The sequence below is a fragment of the Centroberyx affinis genome, unplaced genomic scaffold, assembly GCF_046629955.1.
Source record: "Centroberyx affinis isolate AG114_WGS23_722 - 3 ecotype Tasmania unplaced genomic scaffold, CSIRO-AGI_Caff_v1 ptg001376l_1, whole genome shotgun sequence".
NCBI lineage: Eukaryota > Metazoa > Chordata > Actinopteri > Beryciformes > Berycidae > Centroberyx > Centroberyx affinis.
The window spans coordinates 273,499-289,678 of NW_027279860.1; the positions used below are offsets into that span (position 1 = coordinate 273,499).

General features: G+C 40.6%; 1 protein-coding gene across 1 annotated transcript; it reads left to right on the forward strand.

Annotated features, from left to right (window-relative positions):
- The first annotated feature begins 608 nt into the window (after nucleotides 1–608).
- On the forward strand, nucleotides 609–9,221 carry LOC139649556 (E3 ubiquitin-protein ligase TRIM33-like). The gene is made up of 9 exons (XM_071525983.1): nucleotides 609–632; nucleotides 1,697–1,882; nucleotides 2,160–2,278; nucleotides 2,525–2,723; nucleotides 2,887–3,518; nucleotides 5,421–5,544; nucleotides 5,949–6,023; nucleotides 6,383–6,535; nucleotides 7,777–9,221. Exons 1-9 carry the CDS (start codon nucleotides 609–611, stop codon nucleotides 7,978–7,980), a joined length of 1,716 nt encoding a protein of 571 aa, XP_071382084.1. The 3' UTR covers nucleotides 7,981–9,221.
- Nucleotides 9,222–16,180: the final 6,959 nt, after the last annotated feature.

Below are 16,180 nucleotides of genomic sequence, written 5' to 3' on the forward strand. Positions count from 1 at the left end.
CACATGGTCTTTATCAGCACCACTCTGCCTCATGCATACACTTACACACATTTCCAGTACAACCAGTCCTCTACCAGTCATCTTCCAGTCACAAGCCTTTGCCACCTAATTTCAAATAAAGTAGTAAATTAAATATCTCTTTTACTCAAGAAGTGAAGTAACAGTAGCCTACATTTTGTGATGCGCATGTGGGTGCATTATGTGAGACTGTCTAGAAAATGCACAGTTGCACAGTCAACACATTCATTCAAAGCATTAGAATAGAACACAGGTAATCTGTAACAGAAATCAGATGGATGTGCCAACACTTTCTAAGTTATCAAGTTACCGCCCCGCTGCCCCCGAATCTCCTCACTGCGATACTGTCCACTCGTACTCTACCACATCTCATTTCAATCTGATTTACATAGGCTTCTTCAGTTGAGTTGTTAGTCAAAGCTAAAGTCAACATCACAGCCTGGAGCTTCTCATTGGCCAGGGGCTTCAGGGAGTGAACTGTTATTCTCATCTTCTTCTCCCTCCAACTGAAGAAAAGATAAACCTCCAGGACTGTTCCGAAGGTTTTCGGTGCCTTGTGGAGGAATCCAGGGGCTCTACATCCACCCATGATGGTATTTGAAGTCATGGAGCATGTAAGGGAATTTCTCTGATTTGAATCATTGATTTCAATCCTACATTATATGACATTATCAACACATTTGATCATAAATGAATTACACATTTACATATTTACTCACATGTCACTTTAAGCCACTGATTATTGCTGCTGATGTTTTTGCACCCGTAATTATATTTTATCGCCAATTGTATTTTATTGCTTATAGCTTGTATAGGCCTATTGCTTAGATTCTGTCCTTTTTATGCCGATATTTTATATTTCTTATTTATTCTTTGTAAATGGGAAGTGTTTGTATAGTGAAGGTTTAATTCAATGCACCATTTGAGGTTGACGCAACTGCAATTTCGTTGTGCTTGCACAATGACAATAAAGTTCTTGAATCAAATATGTTGCTTTACTTTTATCACATGCTTATGACCGGAGTTAATTAGGCTACCACAATATGAAGGATTAATACGGTTACATGATTAGATAAAAAAAAACCATATTTCTTGGTTATATGGCACTCTTGCTCACTATATCTCACTATATGACTGAACCGTCAGGGGAGCGGAGAGGCTGGCCCGCTGTCGCCTGTCTCCACCAATCAAATCATTTGCGTTCCCCTTGATAGTGGACACATGGAAAGGCGCGATCCCTCTCATCGTCACTTTACAACGACTTGGAGACAAATCCATCTGTCTTTCCCAAGCAGGCATCTTGTTTTTTCATTTCATTTTTCGTTCGTTTTTTTCATTGTTTACGTTCACACTCAGGTAAGGAATAATTACAGGGATGCAGCTGAACCTAATAGCCTACCTGCAAGTTGACAATGTTCTGTAACTAATTGTATACATGATTGCCTTTACTTCTACTAGGTGTCCTCATTATTGTTTGTTTGACTAATAGAAATATCAACTGTCTGTTCATATGATGCATTCTGGGCAGCATTCTTAATTTTAATCCAACCACCTGTTTCGTGTTAGGAGATTCTGTTTGTTTTGGTGGTTTTAGTTTTGCCCTCAACACTCAGGACTCAGGAGGTTTTTGAACGTGTGACTTCTCCCTTATGCCTTTTCTTCTTTTCTTTACCCCAAGAGGCCCGATCTCCTGGAGATGGCAGAATTGCCCCACAGACGCCATGGCAACTTCCCCCAAAGGCGGGCCACGCTGTTGCCACGGCTCGCCAAGCGCAGAGTGCGTCTGGCACTGGAGGCCGTGTCATCTGAGACCGGCCCAGACCTGGCAACCGCAGCGGCAGAGCCAAGCCTCCCAGCAGAACAGGTAAGACAGATGGAGGAAGAGACGGTGCTGGAAAAAGATTTAATCACGGAGGAGAGAGATTTCATGACAGCTGGATAAGGTTTACAGTGTCGGGAGTTAAGCAGAAAGTAGGGGGGAGTATCAAAGAGAATACGTGAACAAGTTATTTATATTTAGTATTTGCAATTTATTTCTTTATCAAATTTGTCTGCAAATGCCTTGGGGGTGGCAGCGGACACCTATGTAATAACCAGGGATTTGAATTTCTGTGGCACTAATTGTTTATTTCTTTGAATAGCCTGGCAGTACTAGATTCTATGAGATGGAAATGGAGCCAAACAGGTCTCGGCATAGGAAAACCAAAAGGCATCCTGCTCTCCCAGACAAAGGCATAACAGCTCTACTGAAGAGAATGAGGTAAAACGATATGGGGAGCATGCTCTCCTAAAGACACAAATCACAGACTCTGTTGTGAACTGATAGCATTCAGTTTTGAGTTATACTTTGGAATTATCCATGTTGGATGATAGTGATGAAATATAAGAGAGTAGAAAATATCTTGGTGCAGTAGAGAAGATGTTGTCCTGCCAAATGCCTTAGTAACACATGCTATTTTTATGTTTGCTGTCATTACAACAAGTTATACCTCATTTGTTTCCATAGGATTCACCCAGAGGCCCGGAGGATTCTGGGTAATTCCTGCGTCGCCGTAGTATGCCTGGAACGTCTGAGGATCCAAGTGCCCCCTCATCAGTCTGTGTCCTTATCGTCTCTTCGGCCGGTGGTGTCTCTGGTGCGACTGCCGTGCCAAACACACACCGAGCTACAGGATAAGGTTTCTTCTTTGGATCATCTTCAGCAGGTAAAGAAACGAATGTCTTATGATGATAATGTCGTATGAGACTAACTCCAAACGACACATGGTGGCAGATAAACATGAATCCTACTGTACTCTGCTTTTTTGACTCTGGTTTTTCTTTGTTTCATCACTCTTATCCCTCCTTGTGTGTTTTCTCTGCCTGCAGAATGGATCAAATCAAATTATGGCAGACACTGCGGAGATCAGAGAGGTGTCACCTGCGTCTGAACCAGCAGATTTCTCCGATCTCAACCAGCAAGAAACAACATCAGCATCCTGGACTGAACCGTACTGTCCTGACAGCTCACCCTCTGTAGCACAGGAACCAGAACAGGACTCGGGTTTTGGCTGCGAATCTAACCCAGAACCACCTTATATCCTGTTGGAGTCTGGGTCCGAATGGGATCCGGATGTGAAAACGGATTCAGAAATGTGTTATTCGGATGCAGACCCGGGGGAGAATATAGTGTTCGAACTGGATCCCGAACTAGAATCGTCTTCTCCGCTGGAATCGGGGCAGGACAGATCACCGGAGCTGGACGACGAATCTGAATCCAGATGTGAAGAGGATGATGTGTGTGTGGATGACAGCGGAGATCAAAGTGGGAGCTGCTCACCAGCCCAGCGAGAGAGTGTTGCATCCAGCCAGCAGCCTGAAACTGGAGCTGGGACCGAGGAGACGGAGAGTGAGGATTTCTGTGCTGTGTGTCTGAACGGAGGAGATCTGCTCTGCTGCGACCGCTGCCCTAAAGTTTACCACCTGGCCTGCCACATACCTCCTCTCATAAGCTTCCCACTGTAAGTATACGCCCAAAAAGTATAGGCCGTGTGCATGTTTTTCAGCTTTACATGTTGACAGTCAACACATATGGGATGATGAAATGTTGATTTATTTATCGATGTAAAAGCAGCTGGTTGGTGTACTGGTTAGAGAGACCGTCCCACAACTGAGAACAGACAAGTTTGATCCTCCGGGGGAGGGGGGGGGGGGGGTCTGGTACTGGCTACCCTTGATATCTGATTGGCCAACCTTGGTGCCACCCCAATTTTTCTTGTACGTCATTGTACGGCTGTTTAACTCTGATTGACACATTGAAATTGACTGAAATATAACATAGACAGAAGCAAGTGCTACAGAGTGTGACAAGTGTCGATATTATGTTCCAGATTTTCAGATATTTCAGATATAACAGTCCAGTCCATAGTCTGGTTTTGACCTAAATAATCATTGGACAATACAAGTCAAATGCATGAGTCCGTGAAGTAATAGAAACTTTGTCCTGCAGGTAACAGTTAGTTTAATAATTTGTTTCTGAGCATATTCAAAGCTACTGTATTTGCTGGATCCACACAACTGATTAAAAACAATCAAATTTTTTTTTTTTTGACTCAAACTCGTTTTTATGCGTATGGTCCTCAGACCCCCAAGTTAGTGGTGCCCCCCCGCCCGCCCTGCCCCTGCAATTTAAAAAGTCCCAGAATCGCCACTTAGCAAGACTGAACCCCTACCTGCTCACTCATAAGTCACTATTATTATTTAGTGTCAGCTGAATGCCTTAAAATATTTTTTAATAGTGGCTGTTCTGTTCTGTGCAGCCATGCAGTCTGTTATTGTTTGTGTTCCCTGTTAACCCAACATACTTGGATTTGTATAGAGAGCCCCATAAAGAGCAGAGCCTTTAATGCCAAATACAACAGTATAACCATTTATAGCAATAAATGGTTTAAACGTCATGTTTCCTGACTGAAATGTCTTTAAGTGGCCATGTAGCACCAGTTTTCTTTTTTGTGAAGCCTCTTGCAGTGTTCATCTAGGATTAGTGACTAGGGGGCCCGGGGCATCTCAAACACTATCAAAAGACAAACTCATTCCTGGATAACAACTTCTATTCTGAGACAGATGATAAATATTCGCCCAGAAATAACTGGTCCAGTCTGTTTCAGGAGCACAATGAAAAATCATATGAAACTGAAAGAGCATGTCTGTCGGAGAGTTTAAAATAATTCAGATAATGCAGTTTATGTTTTGTTTAGCTAAGATTCTGACCATTTTTTTTTAATTATATGTGTTTTTGCTAATGCATGTGTTGGTGCTAATGCAGCTTTCTTAGCCATGTCTCCCTTGAAGAAGAGTTTTTCAGTCTCAGTGGTGTGGCCTGGTTAAAGCTGCACTTCGCTCTTTGGTGGCCCTAAGTGGCAGTGAGAGATAACTTTTGAAGCACTTCATTACCCAGAAATCATGTAACTTGAGAGTAACATCAGTAAACTGCACCATTCCGCAGACTTTACTTCTTAGTGGCTGGTGGGGGTGGAGATGGTTAAAAATAATATTTTCTGTTCAGCCATTAAGTTTGTGAGTCCAGCTTTCTCTGGACGGAGTGCTCACTCACTGCTGTTTAGGAGACAGTTTATATTTTGCTCTTAAATTTCGATTTGTCACTTTCTGTGAGCCGAGCAGATATTCATACTCAATGCCAGAATTTTATTTGGGCAAACAGAGTAGATCTACAGGGTTTATATTAGGGGGAATGTGATTTAGGCTTATAAGATGGGTGTATTTTTATATAAAAAATCTTACCTCGTGCAGCTTTAAATAGAGGTTAAATACATGCTGTGCTTCCTGTAAAGAATAACCATAATAAAAATGCATCTTTTAATGCTAAAACTCTAAAACTGTAAAATAACATCTATGTCCTGCAGGGGAGACTGGGCGTGTACGCTGTGCAGAACCGACCAGGACCCAGCGGAGGCCTACGACTGTGAGAACATGCACTCCTGTGGGGGGGTGAAACCTCCGTACACACTGTCCAGCCAGGACCAGAGGGTGAGCTGGACCACACACAGCAAGACTGGGATCGTCTGATTGTTATCAGACATTAACCACATATCTGCAAACATACATTTTTCAGGAATGACGAAATTACAAAACACTTTTAAAGTTATAGAATGGGTTCTGATGGGCCAAGGGTCATGAAATTCACTCAGTGCATAAATAACCATGTCAATTTTGAATTCAAGTAAGAAAAAATTAAAACCTGCAACAACAGCAATACGGTACATATTGTTACGGTACAATTTTCTTTTAACAATTGTTGTTTGTGGACTGCCATGGCATCAGCTAATGTGGAGAACAAAAAAATAGGGTGTGGTGGGGGAAGTTGGCACGCTTTAACTCAATGAATGTGTGTGTGTGTGTGTGTGTGTGTGTGTGTGTGTTTCCCTCTGCAGAGGTGTGAGAAGCTGACTCTCCTGTTGTCCTGTCACATGCTTAGCGCTCCGTTCCACGAGCCTGTCAGCCCCCTGGTTAGTCCAACTGTTTTCCACTAGAAGGCTGTGCTGAAACTTGTTCATCTTCAAATCAATACAACATTGCACCTTACATTACAAAGATATGTCATAATAACTAATAGCACTTTTCTTAATAAAGTTACAAAGTTCTGTAAAACAAACGGAACAAAATACATTTATTAAGAAGTCTTCGGTGTTGATAAAGGGAAGACGACTGCTGGCTTCATTTAGAAATAGCAGAGTTTAATGGCAGAAAAACACACTGGCTCATGTCTAAAATGTTCCACTTTGCTCTCATAACAAAAGTGAGTGATGTAAATATGATGACATTCTGTACTGTATGATCTGACAGTATCTCTGTGACTGTGCTCCAGGCCCGTAACTACTACCAGATCATTAAGAGGCCGGTTGACCTGTCAGTGATCCGGAGGAAACTGGACAAGAGCAACACTCTCCACTACTTCACCGCCGAGCAGTTTGTGGATGACGTGCTGCTGATGTTCAAGAACTGTGCTACTTTCAATTATGTAAGTTGTCATAAGGACTTTGGACTTTGAGGATCTGAGTGGATTTCATGCTTTAATCTAATTACTAGTTTAATTTAATTACTTTTTCATCACAGCCCATGGGAATAAGTTCCACATGTAGCAGCAAACTGGGCCCAAATAGCCTTAGGTGCCAGCTTTGTGGGGTTTGCCACTTAAGACAATAAAATTAGTGCCATGAAAGTTTGGACATTCATAACAACTTTTCTGTTACTGATAACTTAGCTGACAAATCTGAATTGTCCTGATGTGGTAAACTCCACCCACCTGGTACTCCAAGCAAATGAAAACAACCGAACACATTGAAAACAGGTCTGTGTAGCAGCTGCATTTAGTGAAACACGCAGGTAAATAATAATAGCTTGGATGGGAGTAATAGTAATAGTAATATTACTACTACTACTACTATTACTGCCACTACTACTACTACTGCTACTGCTACTACTACTATTACTGCTACTACTACTACTACTACTGCTACTACTACTACTACTACTGCTACTACTACTACTACTACTACTACTATTACTGCTACTACTACTGCTACTACTACTACTTCTACTGCTACTGCTACTACTACTATTACTGTCACTACTACTACTACTACTGCTACTGCTACTACTACTATTACTGCTACTACTACTACTACTGCTACTACTACTACTGCTACTGCTACTACTACTATTACTGCTACTACTACTACTACTACTACTGCTACTACTACTATTACTGCTACTACTACTACTACTGCTACTACTACTACTACTATTACTGCTACTACTACTGCTACTACTACTACTGCTACTGCTACTGCTACTACTACTACTGCTACTACTACTGCTACTACTACTACTGCTACTGCTACTGCTACTACTACTACTACTGCTACTACTACTACTACTAGGCTACTACTTCTACTACTACTACTACAGCTACTACTACTTTTTTGAATTGTGCCTCTGGTTTGAATTGTGCCTCTGACTTAAATTTACCTTTGTATCTTTTTATTGGATCGTTTTATTGTCTGTGAAGAACGTTGAGCTGCATCCTATGCATAAAAAATTATTACTACTACTACTACTACTAGATGTGAATGTGTGTTAATGTGTGAGAGGGAATGAATGGCGTTGTAAGTCAACCTTCCCAGGTTAAATAAAGGTTTAAGGAAGAAAAAAAATACATGTTCTCTGTATGTTTTGCATGCGTCTCCCTCTGCTCTGCAGCCGGACTCGGAGATGGCCCAGGCCGGTCGAAACCTGGAGGTGTTTTTCCTGAGCAAGCTGAAGGAGGTTTTCCCCAACCAGACGTTCCCGACAGCCAGCCATGACAGAACGGACAGAGCCCGCCTCCAATGGATCAGCAGGAAGAGGAAGGAGAACTACAAGAAGAAGAGATGCGTATTTAGAGGGAAAAAATATTACCTGTGACTGGTCGACACAATATGTACAGAGGTGTATATTTTTAGCCTTGGAATAAAGTTGTTTCTTATTTTATTGTGACACTAATGGAAAAACGGGTAGAATTGAATTATTTCATTCCAAAATTAGATATCGACCCTTTGAAAAAAACTGACACCTACTTTTATCAAATGATTACTGGCATTAAATGAAAACAAAATGTTACAGTTTTGTAACACCTGTACTCTTGACATATATCCTGATGAATTTCGGGTAGGAACATTTTTTCAAAAGGGATATATAGTGTTCTGGAATGAAACCTTCAATTGAAAATAAATGAATCATGTTATTTTGACTTTCTGAAAGGTGTAGTTCATCATTAACGTCTCCCCAGATGTGGAAGCAGTGTAATGTTTTCTTCTCAAATCAAAAGATGAAACATTTCTTTTTGTTGTTTAACAGAATGGATCATGAGCGAACACGTCTGACAATGTCTCAGATATTTCTGTGTATTTTTTTGTGATGTGGCCTACGTTTTACCTCAGTAGATTCTACTGAGGGACAATTCAGGACTTGTCCAAGCTCAGTATGTAGGTCTCGATTGATGCAAGTGTAATAAGTGATGTGAATTAAACATGGGAGAAAACCAGGTTTCCTACTACGTACTATACCAACTTTTCCCTTTCCATGAAGTCCCACATTATGAAACTATAAATGAAAACAATAAATGAAAATGACACCCCTTAACCTCAAACCCTCAACAAGGAAAAACTCCCACGAAAACCTCAGTAGGAAAAAACAAAAACAAAAAAACAATATATTAGACAACACAAAATTCCCCAATCGATGTTCTTCTATATCCTGGGCCGTTTCTCCATTTATTGCAACACATTCTGGGTCCTGACCCTCCAGCTGAGAAACACTACTGTATAAATTGTACTGTACAGTATAAGGTAACATGATGCATACTCTTTAGTAAAGTTACCATTTGTTTTCATGTGTGTCTGCTATCGATACGTCTGTCAGCAGCTCTGCCACTGTGCCGCCCCAACCTGTTTTACAGGATGATGGATTGAACTATTACAGAAAGGTAGAGAGAAAGACGGCAGGATGCATAAGGAGTTTTGATTTAACCAGTGCTTTCCAGACTGGCAAATTAACACCAACTAACAACTAACTAACAACATGCTAGTAAATCTTGTCTGTAGCTGAATGATTTATCTATCCTACTGTCACTTCAGAAGCTAATTCCTGAAACAAGTTGAATAGAAACAGAAAAATAAAGTTTCAAGACGTTATAAGAGATTAAATTACTTGTTAGAAGTTTAGCATCTTACTCATTTTGTTTTGTGGTTGTTCATTTATCCACCCAGTGGGCGCTACGCTGATGCTCTTATGCTGAGCAATTTACAATGAGTGCAACTGTGGAAAAACTAGATCAACAACATTACAAGCAACCAATAGGAATAAAGGTCCAGGGTCAGAGTCGCAACACACTGAAAATACTCCTGTGACTCTAGAAAGATCATGCAGGAGGGAAGTGCTTGGAAAAGAAATAAGAGAAATAAGAGCTTTTTCCTTTTTCTACTTCAAGATAAGTGGATATTAAAATGAGTAGAGAAGGCAGATATGAGAGAAGGTGACTTGATATTGACTTGGTATTTCTTGATGAGACAGGTTTTCTTTCTTGGATGGTTCTGATGAAACACAAACATTTCAAGATGCTTATCTGGAAAGCAGGGCGTTGGTTTCTTGTTTTGGGGCGAGTGTGATCCTGCAGTCTCACCCTCTAGTCTTGCTGTTAATACATACAACTCCCACCGGTGGGCTTGCATCTAGCCTGTATGCTGGAGCCAACTGTCTGCTGTGAGACTTTTAAAGGATAATACTGATGTTTTGTTTTAAGCTTGTGCCAGTCCTCTAGGTTGCCCCTTCGCCTTTCCATTCTTTCTGCTGGTGTCTGCACACAGTCAGCATAATTGGAGATAACAAGGCTTGTTTTCCTCCCTTCAGAAGAAGCCATTTGCTGCCAATCATTCTTGTGCAGAGTATGAAAAACAGCCTCCACTGACTTGAAAACTGCCCAAGCCAGAGAATCCCTCAGAGTAAACACAAGCCCTTAATTTGGTTTTGTCAAAGTTTCTGTTTTAGTGTTATTTGCGGTTTTAGTTGAGTGTTTTCATATCAGTGCACGTATTCAGAGACCTCGTATTCAAGTTCAAGTTTATTTATGTAGCTCTTTAAAAAAACAAAACAAGTTTGTGTGCTTCGGTTATAAAAGACGATAATAAAAATGCAAAGAATAAAACGAGGCAAGAATAAAAATGCAAGAAGAAGAATAAAAACACATAAGAGCAGAAAAATAAAATAAGTAGACAATACAGAGAATATTTCAGGCTCTATGATTGGATGAGCGAGGCTAGACATGACACGTGTCACAATGTAAACACAGGATGTAGACAAACCATTTCACCAGTCACTTACATCCTATGTGATTATGCAACTGCTTCCCATCAATCACCTGACACCCACAGCAAGAAATGGAAATCTCTGCCAGGAAATAATTCCTCAAAAACATGTCGCCTCTCAAACTTTATTGTTACATCCATGTCATTGTTAACCGGAAAAGCAGTTCATTTCAAGCTTGGTTTGACACGGTTATGATTCGGGGAAATGTAAACTAGACAGTAATAAATGGGCTATAACTCTAAGTGACACTGGTATTCTCTTTTAAAACGGACCTACAGTAACTTCCTCACTGGCTGCATCTTGGAGAGCGCTGATGACATTAATGTCTCTGCGGGAACACACAGGAATCTGCCAAGTATCACAACCATGAGCCTGGTAATGTTCTGTCTCAGCTATTGCTTGGATACAGAATGCCATCGCCCACAGGAAGGTAATTAAAACACTGTGACGGTTCAAATAAAATGCTCTGCATCAGCTCGTATATATTTTGTTAGGGCTCCCTGAGGACGATGAGTTTTACAGGAGGATCCACTCATGACCAAACATCACTGATACCAAACAGGAAAATTAGTTTTGGACTTAACACACATGATAGCACATAGCCTAATGCCCCTTTATCAATAGCTATACAACCATGATAATAAAGGTCCAAGTTGTGGATGATGTGGCGCCCCCTGTTGAAACACTGCCACCCCTTTACTGGCTTTGGTTACATAGTGGTTTATTGGATTTAAGCCATTTGGTCACTCTGAAATGTATTGTTTTATGTGTATCCCAAGGCTGTAAAATGCTTTGCTCACATTCATATTGTTAAAACCGGAGTAAATTAAACCTGCATTTGGTTTGGTGATGGTGGATGAAGGAAGCACCAAAAAACGTATTTTGCATTGCCAAATAAAACATTTAAAGAATATATCTGACTATGCATTATCAGTTTAGCTTATGAGTGTGTTTTCTCTATGTAGTTTAGTTTAGTTTATTGGGTTTATTTATATCAGGGACCATGTACAAAATAAATTAATCTCAAACAAAGAGATGATTGTTTGTTGATATATTTGTTTTGTTCTTTTTATTTTGTATCACTTTGTAAATTTGCATGTCTCTCCTGTTCCCGTTGGAATCACCTCAAATTCCCTCTGCTGACAAACCTCTGCTGTCTGAAGGCGAACGTGGACCCGATCACCAGATCCGACAGGCTTTGTTTCTACTGGACTGCGTTCCAGTTCTTGGTGGTCTGCTCACTGTGCATGGTTGCTGTCAATTTTTGGTTGCGGTTTTCAGTTGAAACAGGCTACACTGCTCTGTTCCTTAACATTAGGCTCTTTTTGAGTGTTTCAGGACTTTTTGTTCTTCCAAGTTTCACCTCAGGATAATTCGTCAAACAAGAAAAAGCAACGATCGACTGCTTTCCGCTTCCATTTCATTCCACTCTTTCTAGAAAGCTCATACTTTCACACACTTTTTTGCCATCATGCAATCTGTCAAGAATGCTGCACTTGGACTGCTCTTACCTTGTGAACCCAATAAAAGACTTTTCAATGGGCAAGATCTGGTGCAACCGCTGATAAAACCCATTCTCGGCGAGCCATAAACACTATATGGCGTCTTTGATCTGTGTGTACATTCGCTGGGATCCAGATTTGTCAGCCAGTGAATGAAGACATACAGAGGAAGATGAGAGGGGGCTTTTAAGGGCCAGCAGCCCCGTGGCTAATGTTCAGTTAAAATGGGGGAAATTGACTGTGAGATGTTATCAAAGGGAGGTTTATTCCCCGCTTGTGTCTTTTCTGCCCTTCTTATCCAGTCCAGTAAACCTCGGCCACATGTCTGCCCCTCTTTTCTTCTTTTCCTGTCTTTCTTCACTCTGTCTCCCTCTCTCACGTTGTTTTAATGTGCAGATGTTTCATGTAAGAAAAAAAAAACATCAAAAAGCCCTCCAGGCCCCCTCGCTCGCTCTGTCTGTCTGTCTGTCTGATCTTAGGTGAATCACCAATACACACAAAAGGAGGAAACGGCCGGCATTCCTCCTGGCATCCCTGCTGCATAGACGACCTCTTCTTTGAGATAAGACCTACATCCAGTGTTTAGACCAAGCTCAAGAGCATGCATTACCCATGATTACACACTGGGTATTTTTCATTCATCACAGAGGAGCTTCATCAGTTTGGAACGGTTGTAGGATGCGAACCGTCTCCAACAAACTGTCCGGGAAGATTTGCTGACGCTCTTTGTGTCGTTTGGAGTCATTCAGACTCATTTCCTCACTTTAAGCCTTGATTAGATCTTGCATTAAAACATTCTTTTCTGAATTATTGTGTCTGGGAGTGGGGAAAGTGCATGATGTTGGTCTTGGACGGTGTTGAGAGCAGGCCCTGATGGTTGTTATACCCTCCTGGAGAGATATATATACTATATTTTCAGTCACATCCCCAAAATTGATGGCGAGGGGTAAGGCAGTTGATACCGTGAAGAGGTATTTTGCCTCATTTGTGTCTATAATTCATTGCAAAACCACTGGTATCTAACACAAAAATGTTTTTTCAAGAGAAGATAATGTTGGACATCATTTTTTGTTTTGTTTTCAATGTTCTTGTGCCCAAGACAGAGATTTGGACAATTTTGAGAGTGAGTTGAACAGAGGAACCTTAAAATAGAACAAGAGAAAAGTCCATCGACTCTCCATCAGTCATTTGTTATTTCAACCTCATAATTTCAACGTCACAACTATGGAAAGATGTTGAAATGTCTCCTCTGATGCCCAAATTTGGGAATCAAATCAGAGGGGAGAGGATGAAGGGGTTTGGGGGGGAGGGGGGACTTCTCATCACACCATGAGAACAGGAATGAAGGTTGTCGTACGATGTCATCGGGCAGACGGACACTATCTCTGCACTTCATCAATCTGGGCCGTGCCCCCGAAACTGAGGGCCACACTTATGAGTCTCCCTCATGTGTGTGTTCAGTTCTCTTTCATCTTTCAGTTGTACTGTACATTAACATGCTCAAGATGTTTATGTGAATGTCTGAAGGGAAGTGAGTGACCGTATTTGAACCAGTCGGCATGGGACAGTAGAGGATAAACATGACCCAAATTGGCAGCCTGAATGTAAAGGGGCTACGTTTAGCATTTTTAAACATCAATATATCATTGTCACATTGATTGTGATACCTTGGTATGATTGCTGTAAACAAATGAGGCCACGGTCGAGACGATTAGCAGCCTCTGTTTCATGCCAGTGGTATTGTTAGTATGATTGTTTCTCAAAATTAAAACCACATTTCCCATAAATCCCATTTCTTCCTGTCACAAATTTATCGCTCTACCTCTTCGCCTTCTTTCGGTCAAAGGTTTTCTGTTTGGCTTTACTGAAGAGGATAAAGATGTTGGAAGTGATTCTTCCTTCAGCCTTTCATTTGTTCCACCTTCTTTAACTTTAGCTTTAACTCACGCCCTCTCCCTGTGCCGTAAAGCAATCCAGCCATTTCCCGCAAAACTTGGCATACAATGTCAAAAATAGTGTAGAGGCTGGCAGTCTTCTCTGTGATGGTTTTGTTTCTTTACGGTTATTACAGTAATGTCTAAAAATTAATGTGGTAATGATTTTTTGATGTTAAAATGCTACACATACTCTAGCACCTGTAAAGGAATTACAAAAAATGCAGTAGTTCCCCAGTCATTTTATGCATCTTCCATTTTCCACTGTGCTGTGTTGGTTAGGGTTAATGTAGATTCTATTATCCTATTATCCTTTTTTGTTTCTTTTGAGTTGAGACGTTTTTATAATCCCCTTGTTTTTGTAATCTCTCCTGTACAAATTTGTAATGTATTTGTGTTTTTATCATTGTGTTTTTATCACATCACTGTTTTATCAGTGTGCCACTAAACTGAACTAAACTGAACTAAACTAAACTAAACTAAACTAAACTAGACTAGACTAGTCTGAACTGAACTGAACTAAACTAAACTAAACTAAACTAAACTAAACTAAACTAGACTAGACTAGACTAAACTAGACTAGACTAGACTAGACTAGACTAAACAAACCTAACTAGACTAAACTAAACTAAACAAGACTAGACTAGACTAAACTAAACTAAACTAAACTAAACTAGACTAGACTAGACTAGACTAGACTAGACTAGACTAGACTAAATTAAATTAAACTAAACTAAACTAAACTAAACTAAACTAGACTAGACTAAACTAAACAAACAAGTGGCATATATGAAAACGCTATTCCTGACGATCACAGGGAAAACAACATGCGAAAAAACATTACCCTTCTTAGTTTGACATCATACAGGAACCATTCTAGTTTGTAATGCCATCCCCTGTTTGTCTAATAGGCCGGTAGAAACCCCCAGTGCATGGAAGCATAGGTTTTCCCATGTCATATATGGTAGATAATCTCATCTCACAGAATAAACAGTAACCACGCCGCCTCCCTCCCAGACAGATTCCTGGTGCACAGACGTTATGTAATAATGATGCTGATGTGCTATTATTGAGGCTTTCCTATGTGCTGAAAGGTATGGAGGGGCTTTGATGTTGATTTGTTGAGTTTTAATTTGTGTGTGTGTGTGAGTGTGTGTGTGTGTGTGCCAGTTGGTGAGAAATAGTGTTTTTCTTTTGCGGGCACATGACGTCGTCCCATGTGAAAACGTTCTACAGCCACGTGTTGATCGGCTCAGGAGAAATGCACTCAGTCTGTCTCTCTCTCTCTCTCTCTCTCTGCCTGATTAAAAGTCTTATGCTGCTATGGATGGCTGGGCCTTTCACTGTCCGAAACAGAGGAATTTGATTCTGATCACAGCAGGAATGTCCATTGAGTAGATTATGAGGGTTGAAGATGAGAGGCAGGGGGAGGAAAAGCAATTCCCGATTCAGGCTTTAAACTGAATATTTAGTTTTTGTATTGATGGAGCGTATTGTTTTTCCATTACAAAGCCCGTGCAGCTGAATTAGGTCATCAAGATCAAGCGTTTCAGCATTCAAGGCCGATCAAGATGATTTTAATGGTTTGGGATTAGGCGTGATTAGGGCAGTAACTCAAACATCTTTTACAATGTGCAATATTAATCTTTCTGTTTCACGGTGTTCTCCTGCGCTCCCCATTCTGATGAGCGAATCAAAATAAGTGATGTGTGATGTGATTTCAGTCCTCGTCTGAACTCCACAAATCTAAAGTTATCTGGTACCAATTACTTTCACTCATGCAAGCTGATTTGCAGGCTATAAGATGTCTAAACACCATTGAAGGGAGCGAGCATAATTTGGTAAACATTTCAAAAGCCCAGTCACTCTGCATGCCATCCGTTGTGAATGGTTTAGGACTCACATAGTGTGGTCGGGATATTTTCATTTCATCATTATGGCTTTTGTTTTATGGCATTTAAAGGCTCAATCTATGATCCTAACATCAACAACAAGAGGGCAGCCCCACCTCCAAACAGGGGGTTTAGAGACATTTATGTTCTCACTCTCTAATTGATCCTCAGAGTCCTTGATGCAATAACTAACACATGGAAATCAAGTTTTTTATGTGTTTTGAAACTGTAAAAAGTTTTACTTTTGTAATGTCTGCAACTATTGGAACAGCAGTCCTGCATGTTGAGTAACAGAGGGCAGAGAGTTGCTAAAATCTTATTTTATTTAACCATTAAAGTCATAAAGAAACTATGTAAATAGACTCAAAATAATCCCACACTGGGGCTTTAAATGGTGTTGTAATTGTTTTCTTGAAACCAATGTGTAAAACCA